The sequence below is a fragment of the Drosophila subpulchrella genome, chromosome 3R (assembly GCF_014743375.2).
Source record: "Drosophila subpulchrella strain 33 F10 #4 breed RU33 chromosome 3R, RU_Dsub_v1.1 Primary Assembly, whole genome shotgun sequence".
Classification (NCBI taxonomy): domain Eukaryota; kingdom Metazoa; phylum Arthropoda; class Insecta; order Diptera; family Drosophilidae; genus Drosophila; species Drosophila subpulchrella.
Genome location: NC_050609.1, coordinates 16331371 through 16359023, shown reverse-complemented (window position 1 = coordinate 16359023; position 27653 = coordinate 16331371). Strand labels below are relative to the sequence as shown.

The window sequence follows — 27653 nt, the reverse complement described above, 5'->3', positions numbered from 1 at the left end:
TGTGTTAAGTGTGTAACAATTTGTATTATTAACCAGGCGCCGTCATCCGACCAAGTCAGCCAACGCTAAGGCTCCTCGTACTTCCAGAGTATGTCGGGTTCCTCCTTGAGCTTCAGCTCGCCATGTCATGTGTCTTCTTTGACCGTTTCCAGGGGGACCACGGGCTCGGGCACTACCTTCCGCTCGTTGACCAGCCGCGACAGCTCCTTGGCATCGTAGCCAATCAACAGCTTTAGGTCGCAGTCAAATTTGTAGGCGAATCGCTTGCCGGACACCTTGGAGATCATATCTCCATCGTAGTAGTAGCGGAGAGCCCTCGAAAGCTTCTCGTAGTTCATGGCGGGTTTGTTTTTCTTCTCGCCCCAAAGGCGGGCCACGCGATCCGGATCGCTGAGCTTGAACTCTCCGTCGGTGCCCACCCATTCGATGATGTCCGTGTGCTCGCAGTCGGTGAGTATTTCGAGTAGGAACTGCCACAGCTGCACTTGTCCATTGTTGCCGGAACCGATGGTGGTGTAATTTGTGGGACTCATGGATGTGGGGGAACTTTCAACGGCTGTAGGGGCAAGAAATATTTTTAGTTCCAAGTCTTGGTTGGATTTCTCATCTACTCACACTCGGAACCCTTGACTGCCTGGTAGGATTTCCGCATAATCCGCTGTTCCAGAGACACCGGACCCGATGCCGTGGTCGATATGGCAGTGGCTGACATGATCCTGGGTTGCTTGGGCTTCCGCAGCTCCTCCGCCTGCTTGTGCACCACGGACACAAAGTTGCATTCCTTGAGCAGCTGCAGGTGCGTCCAAAAGACATTGCCCGGATCACGGGGCAACTTCTGGCTGAACTCTTCGTGCGTCATGGCGCAGAGTTCCTGGCCGTTGATCTGCCAGTCGCTCATGTTGATGCCACGTAGCTCGAACTGCTTGATGGCCCACTCGAGCCAGTGCGTCACGTGGGCTTGCGTCCATTCGATGGCCGCCTCGGGGATCTTTAGGCGTGCCTGTTCCCGCTTGAACTTGCTGTCGAGGACCCAGTTTAAGACGGGCTTAACATCCTTACTGGATTCAACGGATTCCTCCTCGGAGTCTTCCTTAAGCTTCCGTTTGACGGGGGTTTTGATGGGACTATCGCTGGAGGAGCTCTTCTGGCTGGCTGTTTCGGGAGGAGAGAGTTGGGCCACCACCTCCTCGGCCAGGGCAGCCAAAGCGGCCTCCGTGGGCTTGAGGACATCGGCTATATTGATGCGTTTCCGTATGGTTTGGATCTGCACGTTGATCTGGACGAGACCCTCGCCTTTGACGCACTGATCCACGAGGTTTTTGTGGGATTCCAGCTGGGGAAGGAATAGAGGTTGAGTAACTATTAGGATCTTCAGTAATTCTACTTACCTCCTGTGCATCCTGCAGCCAAAAGGTGTAGTAATTCAGACACACCCCTATTTTTTGCTCAACAAGTGATCTGTTTAGGGAAAAATGAGGGTTATTTGTATGGGATATATGGGGGCTTCCTGACTAGACTCACTTCAGCATGCTGAGCGGCTCGCGGATGTCCATGTGCACGATGATTATGTCGTCCGGTTCCGCCTCCGTCTCCACATCGATGCTCTCCTCGAAGATTTCGCTGGCAATCACCTCCTCTGCGAAATTGTTTACAATTAAAAGTCGGAGCCACAACAGGTGCGTCCCAATTGGGAATTCTGGATTTCCCACTCACCCAGAGACCCGCCAACGCTGAAGCGGCGTATCAGCTCGTCCGACAAGTCATTGCTGCTGTCCATCGTGGCTTTAATTTGTAAATAACTGCCAATAAATAGTTATTTTGGATTTATTTATCTCGTGGATTTGTGTTGCATCCTAGTAGGACCGTAGGCGGCGGGTGTGAAAATACCAAAAAGAAATACTAGACGGCATTTGGCAAGGGCTGCTTAATCAAAGCCAATGTTGCCATCTAGTTTTTGGGTTTTGAAAATGTTGGCGGTTCTTTTGAAAATATCAAAATAAATTGTTTAGCTTTGGGAAAACAATTAGAAAAAGAATTATAAATATAAAGATATATTAAACTGATTTGTGACTTTACTGAACAAGTTATGAGGTCATTGAGTTAAAATTTTTTTGGTTTTAAAATGTACTGTCTTAAATATAAACGATTCAAAATAATCATTTTGGGTTCCTTATTTGTTTTGATATTTTCCCTCACATAATATTCCGATTTTTTTTCTGTGCAAAAACAAATTTATCAAAAAACAGTTCCAAATTTATTTCCCCCATTCAAATTTCGTTCATCACAGGCTATTAATATTTTAAGCCTAACGACCTATAAAAATTAGCAATCTTTCGGGTGACAAAATATATATGCTCGCCCCCTCAAGTGATTTCCTAGAAAAGCAATCGAAATTAATTGAGGAATTCAATTCGCAACAATAAGTTGATGCTGAAGACACCCACTTGGTGGTGAGTGGTTTGCTCTTCATAGGAGATATAGATATTTCTGCCACTTTCTTTCGGTTCAAAGTGGCAATTGGTAGACACAATTGGCAATGTTTGTGTGGCGGAATCGAGGAAGTACTCCATGCGTTCCCACTGCCAAGTGGAGTGGTGCAAGTGCTCCTCATCTGGGTGTAATGCTGATTAAATGCCCCGTAACACGATCAGTGGGTCAAAACGGTGGGACAATGAATGTATTGTGCTATCTTTGTGGACAGTGGGCTGAGGACAGCTCCAAGTGCACAGCGCACTTGTTAACACAAGCGATTTTCCATGTTCCGAGATATAGACAAAGTCGGGAGTAGGGAGCGTTACCTCATTGTTGACTCAGTTGGCGTTGATGAACGATATTTGCTGGCGAATATCTCTAAATGTGTGGATGACATAAATATTTAATCTAACCGCTGGAAGTGATTCAATGTTGTCCAGAAAAATTCTGGCAAATTAACATCCCCTCCAAGGCCTTGCAAATCCATTTTCCATTTTCCGTTTCGTGTCCCAAAGCCAAAAAGCTAATAAACTAGAGTGCGGTTTTCTTTTTGTTTGACAACAAACTGCGCTTTGTTTGCTTACTTGCCAAGCTGTTGACTAATATTAGCCAGCTGGCCAAATTTCGGCTCTCCAGGTCAGTTTTTTTTCAGTAATTGAAGTTGAGTCATTCACTGTCACGGTCATTTCGTTTTGGGTTGCCTATTTATAGATATGATAAATTAACTTTCTTATACCACAAACCCTTATTACTTATTGTATGCTAATGAGGGGTTATCTCATTAGATGTTAAGTATACGCCGCATTGACCTTACCCGGAGATCGAAATCTATGCAGACCGAAAATTGTCTAGGTCATGACATCCAGCTGCAGTGGGCTTATAAACAGATACAGATACAGATACATGAACAGAAAACCCACAATGACAACGTGGAAACTCATAGAAAACCTCTAGCAAACACATAAAACTATGCGCAGTCATTGTGGCGCCTCCGACTACCGAAAAAAAAAATTCCTTTATTGCCGACTGCCAAAAAAACAACCCCTTGGGTCATATGCCTCTGGATTATTTGTCGGTCGAGCGTTCAACTCCGCGAGAATTGCGTCACTGGATGGCTGGAATTAAATCAATAGGGACAACTCCCACGCGGCGCGGTTAAGTGGAGCACAGAAGTCCGGGACTCAGAGAATTTGCATTTCCGTGGCCCATACAGAAAGGCCAGTATTTGGGTCGCCGAAGGATTGCCATTGCTGCAAGGACATTTCAAAGGCGGAAAGCCTGCTTTTCCGTTTCAGCCATATTCGCTCTTCATTTCATAATTTTTATACCCGTTACTCGTAGAGTAAAAGGGTATACTAGATTCGTCGGAAAGTATGTAACAGGCAGAAGGAAGCGTTTCCGACCCCATAAAGTATATATATTCTTGATCAGGATCACTAGCCGAGTCGATCTAGCCATGTCCGTCTGTCCGTCTGTCCGTCTGTCCGTCTGTCCGTCTGTCCGTCTGTCCGTCTGTCCGTCTGTCTGTCCGGATGAACGCTGAGATCTTGGAAACTATGAGAGCTAGGCTATTGAGATTTGGCGAGCAGATTCCTGAGCTTCTTACGCAGCGCAAGTTTGTTTCAGTAGAGTGCCACGCCCACTCTAACGCCCACAAACCGCCCAAAACTGTGGCTTCTACAGTTTTGATGCTAAAGTAAAAATTTAAACTGAAATGAATTGTTCTTATCAATACCTATCGATTGACCCAAAAAAAAGTTTGCCACGCCCACTTTAACGCCCACAAACCGCCCACAAACTTCAAAAAATCGTAAATATGAACGCGGATATCTCGGAAACTATCAAAGATAGAGTATTGGGATTTCAGATTTAGATTCCGTAGCTTTGTACGCAGCGCAGGTTTGTTATGCGAATATGCCACGCCCACTCTACCGCCCACAAACCGCCCAAGCCTGTGGCGCTCAAAATTTTTATGCTCGATAAAAAATTTTAACTGAAATGTATTGGTCTCGTCAATACCTATCGATTGATCCAAAAAAAAATTTGCCACGCCTACCCTAACGCCCACAATGCTTAAATCTGTCTTCCGCCGGTAGGTGGCGCATTTAAATCTCGCTTTGCTGCTTGCATATCTCCATTTACCTTTGGTCCCTTTAGCTGAGTAACGGGTATCTGATAGTCGAGGTACTCGACTATAGCGTTCTTCCTTGTTGTTTCTTAATTAATTGGCTTTTTTCAAGTGAGTTATGGCGCTTTTTCGGTCTGCTCCTAGAAACCTTTGCTCGAATTAAGGCCAGGATATGAACTCGTTTGTGACCCGCTTTTTATTGGTTTTCCGAACTATTCTGAATTATTTATTAGCCAGTTGAGGGCAGTGCAGTCATGTTATTGATGAACCGCTTAAGTGGTTGAACAGAAGCAGGACATGGATTTTGTCGCCTGAAAAATTGCCTTGGGTTGTAGCTTTTCATCACCTGCTGGCTATTTCCGATATTATAAATTTAACATTTGGGGGTGTGAGTCAGACTTAGGTTTTGGATTGAAATTCATTAATATTCTGCGACTGTGTCACTATTGGTTGAAATATGGGAGGAAACACTTGTTTAGATGATGTGCGTACAATTCGGACAATCTTTTTGAGTCATCAATACATGGATAATCCCTTGAGATTTATTAGCATTTCATTGAAGTTATACAAAATATCCCTAAAATGTTCTCAAGACTTATTTTTCAAACTTAGCTAAATAAGATTTATGATATTTATCAACATTTTGGTTTTCTTTATTTTTGATGTGAAATATTTATTAAAACAGGCTTATTTTATAAATATATGTAGGTAATTTAAACAACTTTCTACAATATTTGAAAAAAATTCTTTACTTTTTACTTGGAAGAGTTTCATTCGCTTACATTGCTATCAACTCTTTTACGTCATTTAAAAAAATAATTTCTTATTCCAATAAAGATTAAAATCTTTAAATGTACTGTATTTTAAACAAGTAATATTTTAATATTAATTAATAAAAACCGCAATGGTTGTGAAACAAGAATGGTCGATCGAACATCGCACAACTTGTTCGTGGCCGGGTTGCTATGGAACATCCCATATGGTCGTGGTTGGCGGGTATATTCGAATGGATTCAACCATTGGTGGGCAGTTGCATTTGAACGACTCGTTGTTTCGGATCGCGAGCGCGGGTCCACCGAAATAAAAATATTAACAAAAGTGCGGAACGCTCGCGAGTTTTGTTTTTGGCCAAAAGCGATTGCTTTAACGCTATTTGATTAAGTACGCTAGTTTCGTTACCTTTTTTTCGTTATCTCTGCGAGTGCGTGTGTGTTTTTTTGCTTTTGTTGCCTCGACTGAGTGGGCGGAATTTCGTGTGGGCGTTTTGTTTGCCATTTAGAACACAATTTCAGTGTAGGCTGGAAACTAGTTAGGCAGACAGAAAAAAAAACACACGCTCTGCTGTTATAAACTCATTTTCTTTCATAGGCAAAACGGCTAAACAAAAGACCGGCAAAGCTAAATTTAAAATATGTAACAAAAATAAATGCGCGACATTGCCCCTGGCGGCCAAACAACAAAAGCTAAACAAAACCCAGGCCGTTTCCATCGATTTGCATTCGTTTTTTCCTTACCCCTCGCTCTAATCAAAATCGAAACACCACACACGCACTTACAAATGCACGCTATCAACAATCAAAGTGTAGCTGTCGCTCAAAAAGTTTCGTAAAACCCAGGGAATCGGGAAAAAATTAATATTCAAATTTCTTGTTTCATTTTGGAAAACAGCTTGAAAAATAATCACAACACAAAAAAATAGATACCCCAAATCTGTTGGGCCAGACAAGTGGAAATCAAACGAGGTGAGTTTGGCAATCGTTTGAATTGATTTTTGATTTGGGATGGCAGGGGATATGATATGGGGATCCCGAAATGACCCGGGCAACTATTGATTTTGCTGGGAAAACGTGTCCTTCGGCCGAATGCAATGCCGGTTCCGAGTGCTCCCCAGCAGCTGAATTTCCCAAGGACGCAGCCAGCTGCAGGGTTTGAACTTTTCACCTCCCGAATGAAAAGGGGGTGGAGCCCACCCCCCCGAACAGCTGGGAAAATTCTCTCACTGGCTTCGCCGGCACATTTTCCGCTTTTCCGCATGTTGCAACCGCTCTCGTCGTGCTTTCAATTTCCATGCAACGCCGAACAAGTGGCTCTCTCAGCCGGCGCTTGAAAGCGGCACGTGGGTGGCTCTTTGGTGGTTTTAGATGGTTTCGGTGGTGCTCCAAGTAGTGTGGGTGTCCAGACCTGCACCACCACTGGGCACGAGAGCCATTTCGGCTTCCATCGAGCACCACTTGTTTGGCCATTCGGCGTGGGTCCAATTCTACACAGAAATTTCTATTTCTACTATGCAGTCAATAGGGAAAATTCTACAAAATATTCTCACACTGTTTCATGTGAATAATATGAAATTTTTCTTATGATCTTTCATAAAAATTTATTTTTTATGATATTGCACATTGAAAATGTTGTGATTTTTATTATCTTGTTCACAGAAAGTAATGAAAAATGCCAAATGCCATTTATACTTGTTTCTTGTGAATAATCACACATGTTAATAATGTATTGCCTTGACATTTATTATGATTTTGTACAATCAAAAACAATGTCAAAGAGATATATATTCCGAACACTTTTTAATACTATCCTAAAATGATAATATTAAAATTGGGCATATTTCTGTAAACTAGAAAACGTTTCCGTTCCCTTTTAAATATTGCCTCTTTATTGCAAAATACTTAATTTTCATAGTTATCAAAGCATTGTATTTAAAGGAAATCGACAAGAAAAAAAATGTTTGTGTAGTTGATTTTCATAAGTATCATTGTTATGATATCCAAAACTATAGGCAGGTTCTTCGGTTAAAAACTAAATTATGTCAATTGGTATATGTTTTTCTCCTTTTTTCAAATGGTATCTATTTGTTAGGATTTGTTGTTGATTTGATACCAAACCTTTCTTACTGTGCATCAGAAAAGGAAATTATAGGCCTTTGGGCAAGTGGGTCGCCCACATACGACGGTTAAAGCTCCTGCCAGAATGTTTCTATAAAGCATATTTACACCCAGCCCACTCAATAAATTTGCCTTTGTTAATTTCGCGCCGCTTTTTTACTGCACATTTTCGCATTAATTAAGTTTCAATGGTGCCCAATCAGGCGGCAATCAAGTACAGTGGGCACTCAGAGACCAGATCGCACTGCTGACGGGTGGTTTTTTCAGTTTTATTGAGACAAGACCACTTTTAATTTAACACTAGAGCGATTTTGTCGGCCTTTCAATCAGATTTCAGCCAGCATGAGCATATGTGAGGCTTAAATTAGATAAAAGTCCTGCGATAAGATAGTTACAAAGGCGAGTGCGCCAAAAATAAAAAAAAGAATGAATTTATATAAAAGGGGCTCGTTGTATCCGGCCCATTGTAATGTCTGAGTCGTGGGGTTCCCTTATCTGGCTATTTGATTTACATTTGGGTATGAGCTCATAGACGGCTGCAGATTCGGTTTCGCACTCAGGTAGTACGGCGAAAAAAAAGATCAAGTTCCCTATTTGGAATATTTTAACCCTCGAAGAACCCACCCTTCGAAATTTTTGGGTTCTCGCCATTTTCGGCATTGATTTCACATTATTTCCCCCTTTGGCGCGTGCTTCCCATTTATTTTTGTTAAGTTAAATTTTTCCCGCTCTTCTATGGCTGCATTTCAAACGGGGCTATTTGCAAAATTGCATTTGCCCTATGATGAGGTACATATAGGGCGTCTAACCTCTTTCCACTCCAATTTCAGGCCATATTTTCACCCATGTATTTATACCACCCATGGAGTTTTAGTTGATTGCAGCATTTTGTGGTTTCCCGTCGGTTTTCATTTGGTTTTCCCCTTTGATGGATTCGGCTTACCTTTTTGTGGTTTCGCACCTTGTTGGGACTTCAGGGAAGTGAAAAGGGGAGGATGGGCAAGTCTATGTTAAATGGTTTTTGTTTTCCTTTATTTTCTCACAAGTAATAACCAAAAAGAAAGAAAGAAATATTTTTGGTTGTCAAAATGTTGTTTTTTGTTTGGGAAGCACTTTTGACCCCTTTGAAAAAGCATTCTGTTTTTTTTATCAATATACAATTTTTTCATACTTTTTTTTTTTACAAGAAGTAATCAAAGCTCGTATAAAAAAAATGTTTTTGATATTCAAAGTATGTTTTTAGCTTGGAAAATGATATTGACTTCCTTTGAAAAAGCATTTTGCACTTAATTATCAACATACCAAGTTTTAATATTGTATTTTTTAAAGAAATAATCAAAATGCAAGTCCACAAACTTTGTTTGGTTGTCAAAATATGGTTTTTTATTTGGAAAGCAATTTTTTAGCCTCTCCACTTATCAGCATATCATATTTTCACTATATTTTGTGCATTTCTACTTCTGACATATGGAAAATGTAATAAATAATTCCCAGTTCAACATCGCTCTGCCCTTTTTAACGCAATATGTAATGCTTTCTTGCGTTGGTTGATACGCCTTTTATTGCACAATTCTCGCGTAGTGTTTATTTTTCGTCTAGGTTCAGGCCCCTCGGAATATTGTTGCTAGTTTCATGAGTCATTTGATAAGAACAAATGATAATTGTGGCGCTGTTGCTATGAAAATAACAACAATTAAACGAGGCACCACCAATTTCTATGCTCATTAAAATGGAAAAGCGAGAGCACAACAAAAATAGAGAGAGGAGAAAAGCTGAAAAGCCGAAAGGAAAACTGAAAACTATTTCAAGTGCAAAGTGTGGGGAGAAATTCTTTCGCCTACCTCATTTTCTGGGGGCGGTGGGTGGCAGTGGGTGTGGCAACATCACTGTCGCTCTCTTTCTGGCCTTTATTCAAAAATTATTCACTCACGAGTCTACTATATATGCAATGTCAAACAAACACGCAACAACAATAAAAGCAGCTGCCTGTAGAAAACGCATAAAAATTTTAAATTTTTGTTGCCACCTTCAAGGTCGCAGAATATCGGTGAAATGCTTGTCGTCGGTTTGAAGAACCCGAAAACAGAAGCATTTGTTTGCCATTAAGCTATACGTGTTCAGATCAGCTCTCTCTGTATAAATATATGTGCACAGAGAGAAATACCCAAGAACACTGTTCTTGAATTGAGAACATTTGTTCTTAAAAACCGTGTAAGTGCATTTTGGTATTAATGTTCTTAATATTAGAACGAAATGGTGAGAAGAGAAAAGTTAAATTGAGTTTACTTAACAAACTTTTAAGTATAAACTAAGGACTGAACTAAAAGTTTATTTGTTGAGATATACAATGTACATAAATACCGCCAGTTCAACTTGATTTGAGCAAATTAAAAGAACGAAAGATGAGAACGTCAGAATTTTTTCTGTGTATATTTATTCGATTGCAAAGTTTTTCAGAGCCCAAAATGGAATACTAAACATAGGAATGAGAATTTCATTCATTCATTCACTCATTCACCTTAAATGATTGATAAGGCAGTAGGCCTGATAGACTTTTTGCCTAATTCCCTTTGACTTTAGCGTTATGAATATTAATGGTCCGGTGACGTCAGCAAGTGCATTTGACAGATGACAAAACAAAAGATCAAATGCAAATGAGAGGGTAGCCAACTGAATGAAGATGAATGGGGCTCTGAATGGAAAGGGCCAGAGCTACAAATGTATACATGGGCACTAAACATCAACTGGAAAAGTTGCCATTCATGGTTTTGTTTTTCCAAAAAATAAGTTTTGAGAATGAGAAACTGGTTTTAAAATTAGTAAATTTACTTTAATTGTAGAATGTATATATAATTTTAAAACAGTGGTAATAACTAATCTAAGCAAAATCATAAAAATAGTCATTACTATGAAATTTGTAGTGCGAAAAACATTTACTTTGAATATTTTCAACATTTTTAAAACACATTTTAAACAATGTTAAAAGTCTTCTTATGTTCTTTAAATTAGGCTCCTAACTTCATTAGCCAACAAATATAATTTTGAAAAATCAGCATTGAGCTAGAGTAACAAAAGTATTCACATAATCATGGGTGAGGCGGCGGTTTTCTCATTACCACCGAAAAGCTGACAACTCGGGCTGTCAGAAACATTTGACATTTTCATTTGACTTAGTCAGCGGACAGACGAAAATAGCAACAACCACCTGCAGCACCCAGGGCGTAACTAATTTGACACGCCAAACAGAAGAGGGGGAACTCTTTTGGGGGACTTCCCCGAAAAGTGCACCGCGTTACGGCCTATCTTCCATCATATACTCATACATATACCATATACATCAACTGTCCTAAGGGGTCAAAAGCTCAACAACCATCATGCAATGGCGTTAAATTTTTATGCGTGCTACGGAATTATGACAGAAGGTTTCTGGGTGGGAGGTTGCGCTGCAATTGTGGGTGTGTTTTTTTTTCTTTTTTACCACTGCTTGGTCACGCAATGCAGATGGTAAAGCCAGAGTTTTCCGCCTCAAGATAGCCGGCCAGAATTCGCCGTCTTTTATATGGCATAATAATGGGAAAGTGGAGAAAGAAGAGGTAAGGTTTTACTTTCACTGCCATGACATCAACTTTGGAGCGAGGCCTTATCTATAGGGGGACATCGTAATTTATTAGATTGTGTGCTCTTAAGTTTATCACGTAAATTAAATATTTTTGTAATCTGTTGTAATTGTTTTTAGTGGAGATAGTGAAAAGATAGCAAAAATGATCTCAGAGTAAGCTAATTAAGTGACAATGAATGTAAATTTGAAGTATAAATATTTATTTCCTATTATCGAATAATGGGTAATAGGTAAAAATATTTTTGTAGTTCAAAATAAATTAGTACATATTTTTTAGGCACATAGTAAGATAACTAATACAAGTACTATTTGTAATATCCAATACAAAGCTGTCTTACTTTTTCCGTGTGCCATTCAATTTCAAAGGCAATTCGATTGCAGTATCACTATAGAGTAGACTTAAAGACCGAAAGCCCCAGTAACCTTGAAACAATACTAGGCCCGCTGTCCGGCTTGCGTCACTTGTGTCCAAAAATAGAGCCACAAAAGAATAGCGTATAATGTCCGCTCCGAAACATTAACCCACTACCGCCCCCTGGTGACCGCCGCACAAGTGACCACGATGAATGTCACCCAACTTTTGAGTGAATGAACACGAAATTGGAGCGCACGCTTCATTCGCCCCAACGGTGTGCCGATAAAAGCGAAAAATAAGACTACAGCACAAGTGAAATAAAATAGATATGGAAACAAATTTGGATGATTTACGGCTCCTTCGATAGTGCCAATGGCAGGTTGCTCGGCCAGTGGCCACTCACCAGATCACCTATAAAAATAGACAACCAAAATAAACGTAAAAGCGGAAAACATCGAGGAAAACTAAAATTGGGGGAATCAAACACATAATTCTGAACAAATAAACGGGCACTCATTTAGAATCCACATTCTGAGGCCAGCATGTGGGGAAGATAACACCTCCGCCAGGTTTAGCAAAGTGCTAAAAATGTTTATTGGCTTATTTCAATGACCAAAGATGTGCAAATGTTTGATCAATTAAAATGCCATACCGCATAGTATCGGTTGGGCAACTAAGAATGCTTAATAAGTACAAGTAATCTGGTTTCGATGTACCCTAGAATATTCCTTGTTTAAATAGTTAAATATTCATTATAAATTTGCTTCAGTTAGTTTTTTTTAATTAATTAATTTTCAATTAGTTTTAAATTTTGCATTAAATTTTAGAGTACATTGGGATGTAAATATTTTCTAAAAACATGGAATTCCAATTAAATATTTTTTACCCAGAAATGGTAAGATTAAAAATTTCTTTTAAAAATGCAATACGAGAAATTTAAAAAATTAATTCACAATCTTGCAAATATTTTATATTTTCTAGTTAATTCAAACGAAATATATATTGATAGAAATAGGAAGTGCATTTTCCATAGAAATCTAAATTGTAAAATTTTAAATTCTTTTAGTTGATCTACGAATATAACTTTTTAAAAATTTTTGGTTGGTCTATATTCATCAACTATTTAGTTGATTTTTTGTAGAACTTTTAGATGATAGAGAGAGCGTTGAACTTTAACTGATGTAATTAGATTTTTATGGATGCTCGTAAAGCGATGGCTCATGTTAAGCATACGCCACGTGCGCCGTGATGGCTTATTAGCGAAGTGGCGCCCAGTATTGGCGCTATCAGGTCCTCACTTTGTAGTTCTGTTTTTTTTATTTTTCGCTCACAAAATATGATTGATCAGCGTGCTGAAGTATTTTTGACGCCCTCGTCGCGGGATGCTGGCGCTGACCCAGTTTCGTTATTTACTTTCAATAGAATCCATGATATATTCGCCTGACAAAGGAGAGCCGAAAATAAATTCTCTGAGCTGTGGGTAAATTGCTTATTTATATTATTCTCAAAACACCAAAAAACGAAAAGTGACAACGATGACGTCGTGGGACCAACCAAACAAAACCAAACTGAATAAAAGGCCAACAAAAACTGGTGCTATTAATTCGCCATATCCCCTTGGGTTTTCTGTATTGTTTGGCTTGTGGTCTCACTTAATTGGTTTTTTTTTTTTGTTTTTATTCTACCCAAAGCTCTCCGAACCTAATGATCAGTCATCAGCGTTTACGTATACGTAATATTGCACTCGGCAAGTGCAGCATTTGTGGGCGTTTGTAACGCTCTGTAATAATAATACTGACAGAATGGTTATTTCGTGTGCCATAAAGATAGATAGATTATTAAGTGCTCAGGCCTGACATGGGTAATAATTTGCATTGCTAATTCGCGTTTGTTAACCTGCCATGGAAACAATTGACAGAAGCCGCAAAATTTATATTTCGGTTGTCTGAATACGAATGTTTGTGACGATGAGTCGCATCCGAATTCTGGGAAACCATTAAGTCATTAGAAGAAGAGCTTCTTAAAAAGTGTGAAGTAAGCAATTTTGTTTCTAAATTTGTGCAGATTTGACTGTGGCATTTTTAACCCTCGGTCAATGCCACACTTGTAACCCCATGTCGTTGTCACACGATGAGTGGTAGGGGTATAACCCGAGAATAACCCAAGACAAGGGCACCATGTCGACCATGACAATTACATAATTACCAACTTGTGCGATGGCAATTAACTCGACACTCTTTTCCCTTCCATTTCTTGATTGATGACACCCGTAGGGAATTAAGAACACCAAGTGTCCTTTGCGTTCAATATTTACACTCGTTAAGCCATAAAATTATTGAACATCAATTGAACCAATTTCGAATTTCTAATTTACATTGTGAGGGTCGTCGAAGGCTGTATTCACACAGATTTAACCCAATAAATGTCGATTTAAAGTGCATAATGTTGCCGCTAATTGTTACAACAAACCACAAAAGTTTCGGGATGGGAATGGGAAGTGCGGGTCATCCCGGGTTCAATGATTATTAATCAAACGCCAGTTTAATTATGCGACTTGTTAGAGAGACGCACAGACAGTACTCGTGTAATCACTCAGGGTCTTTTCTCCAGTTTTCCCACTGCGGTCTACGGTCTGCGTCTTCAATTAAAATTCGTTCCGCCGATAAAATTGATCGTCGCCGCATAGCGAGTCGGTCCAAAAATTGAAAGTTTACGAGCTCGCTTTTTTTGGCAGCAGAATGGTCTTTCGGTTCCTATGTTCTTGGCGCCCAATCGAATGTCAAGTATGAATCCATTGACGACCATTTCTCTCGATGGCCCTTCGTCGTGACAATTGTCTGTCCCACTCTCTATCTTTTTTTATTACTTAATATCTTTCGTTTCTGTGTTTGGTGAAGTATTTTGATTGTTTTTTCTGGGTTCCGAACGAGGTTCCTCTGCAGTTCATTTCAGTCTTTTATCGGGTGCGGTTGTTCGACTTTGTCTGCTTCGCTTTTTTGCAGTCTTATTTTCTTTTTGATTAAGCTAAACTAAAACAAGTAATGTTTCGATTCCGATTCCCCCTATATTCGGCATTCATTTGGGGTCTCTGCTTTTTGATTTCGGTTCGTTTTTTGACATTGAACTTGCCGCTTAGTCATTGTGAAAACACATCGCCAATGCAAATAAAAAACCGGCGGTTGCAATCAAGCTTTCAATAAACAAATTTTGATTTCTTCTGGTTTTATTTATTTCTTGGCTACTCCTGTTTGCATTATAAATTCGTTTTCAATTTGCGAACCAAGCATTGACAAAGTGACATCATGATTTGTGCACAGATAAAAATGGAAGCTAGTGAATAATTTTGTGGTCTTTATACATCCGGTGTGTGAAGAAATTGGATTTTTAAGAGTTTTTTCTTCTTGAATAATTTGAGTTAACTTCATTATCAAATTGATTAAACATATATCATATCATATTTCGGAGGAATTTTGTTCGGTGTACCCGTGCTGTCAATATTTTATGTGCCGAAAGATTTTTTTAAAGCAAACAACAAATAAACTGAATCGTAAATCCGCGAATCTGTGGGCGCAAACCATGCAGATGCGTGAAAAATCCGAGGGGAAGGGTAATTGAGCGAAAAGCGAAACGGAAATGAAGGAGCTAAATGTTCCAAGACGGAATGATTTTGTTGGCTATTTTTAGAGAAAAATTTAGTATTTAAAAATGAAATATTTTCCCAGCGAATGTCAAGGTAAATTAATCGCTGATGGGGTCAAGTCAAAGGTTTCGATTCCACGCCCCATTGATTGCAATTATGCGATGTGATTTACTGACTCTGAACTCTAGGGAGGGTCAACACTTATCTTTGGTCAATTTGATGAAGAACATTTACTTATCTTTGTGTCTATCCCCCAACCCATTTTCAGGTCCAAGAAGACAACATCAGCCAACGGGAAGTATTAAGAGGAGGCCAAACCCAAAAAGGCGAAGACCCATGCAAATTCTGGCGAAATCACTTCTCTGGAGCTGGAGTTTCAGCTAGTACACAGATACAACTGGCAGATAGATTGCTTTGGGGACTGCAACTGGTGCTGGGACAGTGGGACGAGACTGTTTGTTTATTGCAACCATCCATTGAGGAGTTCCGCGATCCACACAATGCCCGGCCACTTGCACGCCATAGATCTTTAAGGCCAGCTCGTTGGTTGCTGGTGCTGCAATAGCAATAGCAATCGCCAGATAAATTCTAATAAATAGCCAGACAACAGAGCACTTGGCATAAAAATAAATAAGAATCGAAGACCGAGGAACGCGGAACGAACAGCGCACGCATTGCCACAAATTCTGGATACGGAGTATCTCGAGTTTGGTTGAGGTGTCGAGTGCATTGGCCAGACCGATCGGGTCATAATCGAATCCCCTCGAACCCCCGGATTTCGCGGCCAAAAAGTGTTCCAAGGCAGGGGCAGAGGGAACCGGAGCGAGGTGTACACTTTTGGCACCATGGAGGGCGGTTACGTCAGGGAAGGTGAGTTGCCATCAAGACCATGAATCCCTAGGCTCAAGTAGGTGCCATGCGATATTACGAGTGTATCCCGCGAATGCCCTTCTTTGATGCAATTCTTTTTTCATGATATTCAATTTTGAATTCGGAATGCTGTTGATTGCCTGGAGATTTATTGCATTTTCCTCTTCTTTTCTGTAATTTATTGGGCAAGTTTCTTTATTTTTCTTTGGGAGTTGAAAAGCTTGAATTTTAAATGAAATCCCTTGTACGGAAAAAATGGTTCTTAATCTTCATTATTGCTTATGTTTCTTTAATGAAATTTGAGAATAATTTATTTATTTACTTTTTGGTAAAACAGCTTGTGCTTGATACATTTAAATTTATGTATTTGATATTTATTCTTGCTTAAAGTTCATTTTTAAAGAATGGTGTTTTTTTATGGTAAAACAGCCTGCAAAGGTAAACAATTTTTAAAGTGTTTCAACCAACATACAAATTATTTTAAACCTTACACGAGGCCCCTATATTCTTAGTCGTTCATTTGATATACATTTCAAATAAAATTAAAAATAGAATCCGTAAACTGCTTTCTTTCGTTTCTTAAATTTTTCATAATTTATTCAAATTCCGAGTAATTTTAATTACTGGGAAATGCTTATTTCATCGGCTAATTATTCAAAGTCATCGCGCAGTGCATATGGGATATATACGGATATATAGACACTTACATCATGACTGTTTTCGACAATAAATACTCGTATTTTCCTATTTATTTTGTGGTTTTCATGCGATCAGCTCACCTACAAATACCTAAAAATATATTTCGCACAATGCAAAAATTCATTCAGCAAAATGCCGACAGATGTTTGAGCAAAGTATTTGACTTTGAATTCGAATTCAACGAAATCTCAAAGAGATCTCTCTGCACAGTGACACCGAAATCTGCAATTTATTAGCAATGCAAAGGCGAATGCAAATGCAAATGCAAATTATTCAAACAGACACTTCACTCACCATTAGTCAGAGCACTGAGGCAATACATCTAGATTTGCAATATTGTTTTTATATTTTGGCAAACACTTTGGCTAATAGAAATAGACAATTACGTTACCTGACTGAGTCACAGCACACCACTAACCCGAATCACCGAATTCTTTTAAATACCTGCTGCAGAGGATTCTGACGCCATAATGGGTGTGGAAAGTCCAGGTAAATTAAAAGATCAACCATATAATTACATGCTTTACAAACGTCTTCATAACCAGCACATAATAACGATGGTCTGGGTGGTGGGGAAACTGGCTTACAGCGTGGATGGGAGGGCCATCCACTTTGTGACGCCCAATTAAGTCTGAGATGGAGCTTAAAAGCCGGTTTGCCCACAGATCATCGTAGGGCCCCCAGATCACCAGATCAATAAAATCGGTCGCTGACTCTATATCTTATGACGCCACAACTGCCAATGTCGCATTCTATTTTTGCTTTGTTTTATTTACATAAGAGGATTAAAGAATGTAAATCACTCGCCAAATTGGCCACGCCTCACATCTTAGATTCTACGAACGAGTACGTATGCAAAAACCCTATCCATATAGATATATATTGAAAAACACACCGTAAAGTAGTCAACCCGCTGACAACTGAGTGTTCCACAAATGGCAAAACTATCTGACAGACGGATGCTGGGGGATTTCAATTAATATTCATTTGGGAGAAGGCAAAAACTGTCATAAATTATCGGTTTCCGAAAGGTTCCTTGAGCGGCGTCTTCAAGTGTGTGGCGTCAAAAGTGCAATGCGGTCACGTCTTCTCTTTCGCGGTTAAAAATTGTTTTCGGGGCAAGTTTATGATGTCATCCGCAGAGCCAGCTTTTTTTAAGGATTGCAAACGAAATAAAACGATAATAAATTGGCAGTCTTGTGTATGTCGAAGTCGAAAGCCATTCAGTTTGATTCCAGGAATTCTTTGGGCCAGCATAAAATCTCATATATCTTCTGGCCGTGGCCTTAGCATCGTCTGATGCGGTTTCTCTTTCGCTTTATCTGCCCAAAGTCGCTCTACTCCGCCTCCCCATCTCATCTCCAGCCAGATTATCTTTTTTTTTTGTTTATAGAATTCACAGGAATTTCCGATGGCAGTCGAAATTTATATTTATTTGCTCTCGAATAGGGAACATAAACACACTTCACAGCTGCGCATATGGTTTAATGAAGACATCCGAGTGCGCCATTAAATTATAATTAAACTATGTTTAGTGTCAGTATTTATGACATTGAAAACGTGCTGTAAACAATCGAAATTATTTTGTAAATCAAACACTAAATTAGTCATGGTTGGTTTGCCTTTACAATGACCCTGTGACCCTGCGCGGGCCCCAAACTATAAATTTTATATTCACATGTCTGTAAGAACTTAAATAAAAGCCCAACGATGACGGCAGCATGACAAATGCCACTGCTTAAAATTTACGAGCAACACTTGCGGACATCGGCTGCAAATACCCTGAAATTGGGGTATTGGTACTTTTACAGCTGGTTAACTTAGGGTTAAGATCAAAATTAAAGTTTGATAGTTCCTTCTTCGTGTTTCATAAAGTTGCAATCTGAACTATAAGTTTTCCATTGCTTTATATCTAGGGTGTTTATAAAGCGACTTGTTTCACTAACCATTTCACTTATAAGTGTTCCCATTTGATCGCTCTTAAACTTGACCAAGCATACGACTATTTACATAATGATACTTGATAAGCTATCAAAATTTGCATAAAACCCGCGAAGAAGCCGAAATCAAGGCGTTACGCTTAACACCTCCACTAAACAGCTGTAAAGTGAGCCAAAAGCAAGTTTTTATTGCCGTCAGACAACTTTGCTTAGGAATTTAATTTTTTTCGAATCGTTTAAGGTGTTCAATTACACGACATGGAAAATGCATCTCAAGTTGCTCAATGTCAGAGTCGAATGGGTTATTCGATATGATTTACTCTTGCGATCAATTGTCCAAGGGCCGTCAAGTCTTATGAGTGACACAATTCATGAACAGTCAATATAAACAAATTGCTTTCATCTATCTATTTTCACCTACTGTCCGCATTTCCCTGAAATGTCAGTTTTCATTGCCGATGTGGAAAATATATTCCCCACTTCCATTTGTGGTCCAAGTTCAGGCCACAATCGCTGGCCAATTGATCGGTTGCAATAAGAAGAGCGCGTGATTTGCATTTAAATTGTTTTTGGCTTTGTCCTCGCCCAACTGCAACCGAATTCTTCACAGGCCACCAAGTTTATTTGCATTGGCGCCTTGCCGGTTTTTAAACACGGGAAAAAATCAATAAATTAATCTATAGATGTTTAATATTTATGGGTTGCTGATACTTTTCCCTGAAGAACTATTTTAAAGATAATGTGCTGCCATTTAAACTCAGTGAAGACTGTTCTTTAAAATAGATTGATCTGAAACTTGGTACCTAACTAGATTAAACATTTTTTATGAAACTGTTACCTTTATACAGGTCTTAAATTTTCGCAGTGCATTTTGCCGGTTTTGGCCCTGAACGATTACCGACTTGACCAACAACCGGCGGCACCACAATCATGGAAATGACGTCAGCTCGTGGCGCTCTTGTGGATACAATTGAAATCAATTTGCAGTAGCGCCAATTGCTGTTGACACATTTCATCTAAGGCGTTTCATTTCGTTCCGAGTTAATGAAAACTATGCAATTGCTCATATGGATATGCAAATTTTATTAGTCAGCAGGCGGGTTTTTGCGCATGCGCAGCCATGTTGACATTTTTCAGTGAGCAATGTTGCCAATTTTAAGCATGAGAAAGTCAAGAAGTCATCAAACTTAAGGCTGCCTTATATGGCTAAATAGTTTCCAGAAAGGAAGCTGTCATCTTTCGAGTAAACCGCTGCCAATTCTCTGACTAAGAACAACCTTAGTCATTTTTTCGTCGATTTTATCTTGCCTAAGACTAACTGCCTGTCAAATCTTAAGCATTTTCAGCCACATTATTTTGCAGCTTTATCGGCAATAATAAAATTAAATAATTTATTTTAATGGTCAGTCGAGTTAAATGGGGCTAAGTGATTTTCGGTGTAGATTTCAAGCTCGGTCTTGGCATGCAAAATTGTGGTTTTTCTTTTAGGTTTTCGAACGAAATTAGTCAAAAATGGTATGGGAGGTATGGAGCAGAAAAGCACAAAAGACCGGGGGCAGCTCGTGACTTAGCCACCGACATTTCGGACTGTGGATTGGAAATGCATCAAAGTAAACGGCGTTGAAGGCGAAAGATGCTATCCATCAGTAGTCTGTAGCCTGTGCCTCTTGCAAAAAAGCCGGCACGTATTTGAAGCCCCGTAGATTGGCGTTTAATAGTTAGATAAATTGTGGGGCCTCTGGCACCTGAGCTGCATATAAGACTGGGGACTCTCGGCGAACGTTTGTCATAATGCGGAACAGATTCTTATCTGCCATTGTGTATGGTCGAGTGCAGATACAATAGCAGTGGGTGAAGTTAAGAGCAGATTTATGGGTACTATCTGCGCGACAGATCTGAGTAAACTTTGCCACCCACACAACTCATAATTGGATTACTCCAAATTCTGGTAATTGCCATCCGTCGTAGGCCAGCACTAAATTGGCAAAATAAAAACAGAATTAACGGAAATGTAAAAAAAACTCCCCTTGGCAATTAATCAATTTTTATAATGAAAACGGACCTTGGGCTGTGGTGGCGTAGGCCGTTTTGCCGATTGGACACTGACAAGCCCTCGGGCAGATATTATATAGGGGTTTTCTTCACGCAGATATATATAGTGTGTTCTGAGGTGTTGCGGGCTTCATTAAACTCAAATTAGCTGCCCCACTCGCGGCAGCGAATAAATAACAACGATAAATCAAACAGCATCCAATGCCACAATTGCGAGTGGATATAGTGGATCTGAGGGCCTAGATAAGCCCACACCTAAGAGATCTAAAGAACTGAGTACACGCCACTAACAAATCTTTTTTTCCTTGGAAACCTTACTCATATTGGTCATTATTTCCTTAGATCCCCAGCTAATGTTTAGCTATATTAGTAGAACTTTAGGCACACTCACATATAATTTTGACAGGCAATTATAAATAAAATGTTTCGAAAATACTTTCACTAAAAAAGGCGTGACAATGTCAGTGCCAGCAAAATGAAAACGAGAGCAAAATAATTTGGACCCCAGCCAAATAGCTACCGATTAAATGAGCCTCATAAAAAGCACACGCTAAAAAACAAAACAAAACGTCAAGTTCACAATGTGAGTCCATAATTTGAAAGGCGAATATTTCCTGAACGAAAGTAAATATTATTTCATTTAGGCATGATATATGTATGTATATGCACAGGCATGTGTAACGATCAAATGATTGGTTGTATACGGTGACAGTTTAATTCCCATCAAGGGCAGCTGAAGCCGAGTGAGAAAAAAGAAAGAATATTTAATTATACGAAATGATGGTTTATGGGCATTACGAAATTACGTGGCAATTTATTTAATGATTTGATATGGAAAGCCATAGAAGGTGGGGCCGCCTTAGATATTCAATTTCGATAACACTTCAAATGTAACCTGCATGTAAATGGGGAAACTTGTTCCGTACAAAGTAAACAATTGCCAATAAATAAAATATTACAATTCCCATAACCACAGTCAAATAACTTAGGCACTGAAGGCCACTAATATTTTCCATTGAACTTAAGTAAACTCATTCATAAATATCAGCATTGTACTCCCACTTTTTTTTGTACGCTCTAAACGAATGAATGAATTTCAGTTGACTTGCAAAAATGGCACCAATTGTAAAACGCTTAAACGATTTATTACAAAAATGCCAGCCAATTTAGTCGTCAAATCAGAAACTCATCAAAATTGTTGCATGCCATGAAACAATCAAAACTACATAAAGAAAAAACGCAACGTTTTTACTTATCAATAAAGAAAAATGTACAAAATTAGCCGTTTTTTGCTACAAGTGTTTTTTAGTTACGTGTCGTCAATAATTAAAACACAGAATTTTTTTGAGTAATGAAAACAGTGGAGTTTCTGGAAAGGGGCTTCTTTAGAGACCCCTTAACAACATTTTTGACTCTTTCCCTGACAAACTTGAATAGAGAAGTGCTTTTGTAGTTCGTTTTTGGCAACATTGAAGTTTATTCACCCTCAAGTATTCTGCCCAGGTAGAAATCCATTCGTTTTGGCCTGCGTGGTTTTATATCGTCCAGTTTTTTATGGCATTTCATGGGGTCTGTTGGACATGCAAAATGTTTTTATAGAGAGCTTCACCCACAGGCTGCATGAGTGGCTTTCTGGCTTCTCAGTTTTCGTATCTCGTGCTTTTTACCGGCTAATTAAAATTGGGTTGTGCGAGGTTTATGAGTATCTGAAAAATACTGACGGCTGCTTTGTTGCCGGATGGCGTCATTTCGCCATAGGAAAAATGAGAATGAGCGCTAATTTAATTTACAAATTAGCCGCACTCGAAAACTGCATGGCAAGTGTCGAATTTTGGTGTCGCTTCTGAGTGCCTTAATTTGTCATTTTTCAGCTCGGGAAGGTTGGGCCCGGCTTTATAGACCCAGGTGTAAAGTTGATAACCTGATGGGTAAACTTTGGCCAGCGTGTGTGATTTGAAATTTGATCGACATTTGCGATTTTATTGATTTTTTAAGATTTGTGCTTTGAATTTTAAAACTATATTGGGAGCAGCAAAAGGAGTTTTCATACTTTAAAGAATTGAGAAATGTCTTAAAATTGAAATGTAAAGCTTGAAAACAATTTAAAATTTCTAAAATAATGCAATGCAAATTTTAGTCTTTATAAATATTTGAAATAATAATGCTATACTTCGCTTAAATACAGTAGAAACTGTTTTAACTATGTTCGGAGCAGCATAAATACCTCCCAACTATTTTAGGGAATTCAGGAATATAACCAAAGATTAAATCTAACAATTTTAAACCAATTTTGAATTTTTATTTACTCTAATTTAATATCTTCAAAACTCTTTAAAAAAATTTTAAATGTATATGTAATTTTTTTAGGGTTCCTCACCCTTAAAAAACCTATCCATATCTCAGTATTTTCTTCATATTCCACAGCCACTTGATCTGGGCCTGCAAAATCGTTCGCTTGGCTTGGGCATAATGGTAATCTTATGGTAATTGGCTTACTGAAACGAATTGCATTTCGAGTTGCACGATTCGTGGGGCATGAAGTGGCGTGGCGAATGCTCTGCTGCCACGCCCACTTGCGGTAAGGGTGTCAACGGCAGTTGATGATAAATCACAAACAAAAGCCCAACACTCTGCCGGAGTCGAAGAAAAGCATTTAAGTCTCAAGGCTTGTTTGTCGCAGAGGAGTTATTTGGATGCCCAATGTTGTCGTACCCCTACCATCATCCAGAGATCTTGAGATTCCGGTGCCTTTTCGAGGTGCAGAGGTGGCAAGTTCTGTTGAGATACCCAACTCGCATGTTGATACAATGTGTTGGATGGCTTTTTTCATCAAGGGGGAGGGCTACACAATTATAATTATGTCGGGAGGTAATTCTTTCCCCATCCCCATTTGGCTACCGTTGGGTAACTGCAAATAGTGCGACTGGTTTTTGGTTTTTTTATGCTCTGCACCGGAAATGTGACCCAAAGGGGGACCAACACATCTGGAACTTGGCTTCCAGTCGCCGCATAATTAACTTCACTGTCTGGCACAACTTCATTAGCAGCTCCCTTTTGCAACTGGAAAATATTGAATATTAAAAAACACAAAAATCGGGCTTTCAGGCGGGTTATGTTAATGTCATGTTTCACTTTCATGTGTTTGCTTTCCTTTCCCGATAAAAAACAGAAAACTCTCTGCAATTCAACGAAATCAAGCTGCAGCGGCTGAAATCAAAGCAAACGCATTAGGTCAAGCTCGTCCAGAAGTAAACAACATTTTGTCGAGGCGTCAAAGCTAATGCCCACAAAGATAGAAGTCGAATAAACATTGGGCATTGTGGGCTTTCTTAGATGAGAGTTTTTTGTGGATGCGACAAGAAATGAATTGTTTATTACCTCTGCGCATGCAACATTGGCAATTGGAGTTCCATGAGTTATGCTGACGTTTCCGCAGAATTTTTCCCGGGGGCCCACCACCACTCCCTTTAATCATTGGCTGAATGGTTCATTAGAGGCATGCAAAATGGGGAGAAATGGGGAAAAATAAAAGCAATAGCAATGGAGCTCCATTGGAGTTCCTCGACACGTTCTGTTCCATGGAGTTCACTAAACTCGGGGCCGATTGGATCAGTTTTTCGCCCTCTTCTCGCCTTTGTAAACATTCAGCAATTGACAATGCGCGGCGAGAGGGTTAACATTTGTTATTGTTAGAGCCAGACATTTTGGCTGCCTCTGCAAAACAATAAAAAATACGAGCGGAAAGTATAAAATAAAGAGTCGAAAAAAACCCTCATACAATGTTTTCTTTTTTTTTTTTGCAACTTAAGTGGTGGCCAATTAAAGTCTATCGCGACTTTGTATGTGACATAATATCTTTGCGGTCTTGTAAAAATACGTCTCGGGGTGTCAGCTTCAATCTTATACTTCACATATGTTGTTCTGACCTATATAACATTTTTCCTGCCGCAAGCCATGTGTTTTGATTTTTCTGCAGAGATATGCAGACTCCTCCTTTCAGGCGGTAATTAAAGCTGAAAATGTCAGGAGGGGACTTCCTTGTAGAGGAACTAGGTCAATTAAAGAAAAGGAAATGCAAAAAAGCTGCCAACAGATCCCTGACACATGGCGAGCATTAAAAAATGGCTTAACCCAGTTTCGGACCCTCTTGAAAAAGAGCGTGAAAAGGGATTCCTCAGTACTGGGCTATCGCAGTTCGGTCATCTTTGTCTGGAGTCCGCTGAAAGAAATTCACTTGTAAGCATGACCAGAAGTTGTTTACATAACCCACATACCTCGTTCCCCTTTTGGGGAAATGGGTTATCATTAAATATGACACAGACAGCGAACGTATCCAATTGAATTGCACTGCATGAAGGTTCGAAGAGGGGGACTAACCTACCCAACATATACAATTAACGAAAATAACAGGCCGTAGGAAAAAAAGAAACGTTTGTTATTTGACTGCCTGTGATTTCGATGAACCCGATAAGATACCAGGTCCGTAGCATTGTGTTTGGGCCCTTGATAGAAGAAGAAAGTCACAGTCACAGTAGTTTGATGACGTAAATGCGGCCATTTCTTTCCAATTAAATGTCAGCGTAGCGATAAGAATTTATGCATCGCTTTTTGGGTCTTTCACAACGTAACTTTTGTTGTACGAGTCTACGACAGTTGGCATTTATTGCCATTAATCGAAACACAGCAGTCCCCCTGGGACTTTTTAAAATTATATATTTGAATAGTAAAAATAACTATCAATTCCATCAGGACTAATAAAGTATAAAATTTGGGTATCCCATTGGAAAAATACAAAATAAAACAATTCCATTATGATGTATATTCCCTTTAAAAATGTTTCTCCTCGAAACATTAGAAAAACATAATTGCCAACATTAAGTAATTAATAAAAATAGCTGGTCTGATAAAAAATAGTAAACACTTGATATGCAGTCCCCCAAGCGATAGTTTAATTGTATGTCTTAAGAGAATACTACATGTACGTACTTCTATTTTGCCCAATCACTTCCCCAAGTTCAAAGTCGGGTAATCAAATTTTTGTTATTGCTGCTATTGAACTCTGGTTAGCGTTTACATGTGTACGAAAGTGTTGGTGATGTTTTGGCATTTAACGCATGATTGAGTCATTAAGATATGGAGTAGTACCCCCGACTCTGTAACTCAAGCCCACAAAATAAAAGTAATGTCGAGTAAAACGATCTGGTGTGTGTGTGCGAAATGCAAACAGTTGCCGCATTTAAGTTTTATGAGTTAGGTTCATTTTCGATTTCGTTGAACAACGCAGCGAAAAAGCAAAAGCAACCCAAGCCAAACCAGAACCAGTATAATAAAACTACTCGATGGGAAAGGGTCTGGGGTTCCAGAGAACAAGAGAGGTGTTGGCTGGGCTTTCGGTTTCGTTTGAGTGATCAACTCAGTCGATGATTCATGTGGCGGTTTTTGGCTGGGCAGTCGGCAATATTAAGGCACCAGACTTTGATGTTCAAGACCAGAAAGTGCTAACAGAATATTATAAATGGGGTCTGTTCGACGATATTGGCACTTTGCGGGATTTACATGTTAGGATTTTTGTGATGCGGGGTGTCAAAGAAATTTGTATTAATTTTAGATGAAAAATTTTACCAAAAATTCTATTTAAAATTGCAAATCTTTAGAGACTTCGTATGCATTAAAAAAATGTTTTTCTTCGACACTACCGCATACAACCCATTTATCAGTCGTGATTTACAATGCGGATATTTATTGAACCACTCCTGTGGCCACCTGGAGGGTATCAACACATAGACTACTCGGAAGCACTTTTGACTGGCATTGTTCTTGTCTTGTTATTTCTATAAATGTGCAAAAATCATTTGGGAATTAAAATTTCCTTATGGCTAATTATAGCAGCAGCCGATCTGCCAAAGTTGAATAACACCGAGGTGCCGACACACACTCACAGAACTGCATGAACATGCTGCAAATGTGCGTTTGCTTCGGTTTGTGTATTTTTAGCGATATTTCAAACATTTGGCGCCGGCAATCGGCAAATCGCCTCTGTGTAATTTACGCTCACGCATCGCTGGTAAATAACAAAGCGAAAGAAAATCAAATGGGTAAATTCAGGGGGGTTTACATGAAAAATAGGACCAGCCCCCAGCAGCGACACGTGCCACTGAACGCATTCTCATTGCCCAATCCCAATCCCAATACCCATTTTTCCCCCCTCATCGGCAGTGGCGTCAATTTGATTAAATGCCGTTTAATTAGATTGCCAGCAATTCGATTTCACCCGCACATATGTACCACGTATTTATTTTTGCTTTTAATTTCCTACCCCGCATTTTCATGTTCTTTTTTTTTTCTAAATCATTTCGCATTCACATTGGACACGCTCATCACACGCTAATAATAATATTGTATGATCATCATTTCCAACCATTTCACCTTGCTTTCAAATTCATTTGGCTTGAAATTCAGCTTGCTCTCTGTTTTTTCTTCTACTCCTTCTCGTCTAATGCAGCCATCATATCCTATACCAATCCCAAACTGCAAATACCCTTAATGGCATCTGCAATATACGCGCCCACCACCACATCAACATCACCAGCCGGCACTCCGACCTCGGCCGCCGCAGCCACCACATCCAAAAACGCATCTGCATCTGCTTCGGCTCCATTATCATCACCACCAGGTCCTTCGTCATCGGCAGGATCTGCTGCGGCGGTTTCTGGAGGTCCTCTCCAGGGATTCGTTGCCAAGTTGCGTAATTTTAGATTCGACGACACGAAAAATATAAGAAAACGTTTCCATTTCGATTACATATCAAAGGACAGATTTTTGGGTATGTTTCAAAATTATAAGAAATCTGATCTTAAATGACTTAAATGTTCTAAATACTTTTAAAGTTAAAATACTCTTTAATTCATGGTTCAATTTTGGATTTACATTGTTTATAATTATATATATATTCCCTTTTATAGTGTTCTTAAAAAACAATTAGTATTC

General features: G+C 39.3%; 2 protein-coding genes across 4 annotated transcripts in view; one reads left to right on the top strand and one right to left on the bottom strand.

Moving 5' to 3' along the window:
• Positions 1 to 34: 34 nt before the first annotated feature.
• Positions 35 to 22169, bottom strand: LOC119545727 (DNA-binding protein Ets97D). 2 transcript variants are annotated; one of them, XM_037851546.1, is made up of 6 exons: positions 22151 to 22169; positions 1714 to 1799; positions 1522 to 1636; positions 1389 to 1458; positions 616 to 1333; positions 35 to 556 (listed from the first exon to the last, which is right to left on the bottom strand). In XM_037851546.1, exons 2-6 carry the CDS (start codon positions 1775 to 1777, stop codon positions 126 to 128), a joined length of 1398 nt encoding a protein of 465 aa, XP_037707474.1. In that variant the 5' UTR covers positions 1778 to 1799; positions 22151 to 22169; the 3' UTR covers positions 35 to 125. The 2 variants fall into 2 exon arrangements, with proteins under 2 accessions (XP_037707474.1, XP_037707473.1); XM_037851545.1 differs by lacking the exon at positions 22151 to 22169 and having other exon boundaries at positions 1714 to 1864.
• Positions 5635 to 27653, top strand: part of LOC119545726 (aminopeptidase N) — a 31643-nt gene continuing 9624 nt past the window's right edge. Inside the window, exons 1-4 of one of the 2 annotated variants that reach the window (XM_037851543.1) lie at positions 5635 to 5761; positions 6269 to 6342; positions 15374 to 15975; positions 17128 to 17163. In XM_037851543.1, the coding sequence (XP_037707471.1) occupies positions 15951 to 15975; positions 17128 to 17163 (61 nt within the window). In that variant the 5' untranslated portion in view covers positions 5635 to 5761; positions 6269 to 6342; positions 15374 to 15950. The remainder of the gene's footprint in view (positions 5762 to 6268; positions 6343 to 15373; positions 15976 to 17127; positions 17164 to 27653) is intronic. The other variant, XM_037851544.1, reaches the window with a different exon arrangement.

Bases quoted from the DNA above. Each gene is read 5' to 3' on its own strand.
- LOC119545727 (XM_037851546.1), bottom strand. From the start codon at position 1,777: ATGGACAGCAGCAATGACTTGTCGGACGAGCTGATACGCCGCTTCAGC. The intron at 1,637-1,713 runs GTGAGTGGGAAA...ACAATTTCGCAG, and splicing joins CAGCGTTGGCGGGTCTCTGG to AGGAGGTGATTGCCAGCGAA. The intron at 557-615 runs GTGAGTAGATGA...TTGCCCCTACAG, and splicing joins GGCAGTCAAGGGTTCCGAGT to CCGTTGAAAGTTCCCCCACA.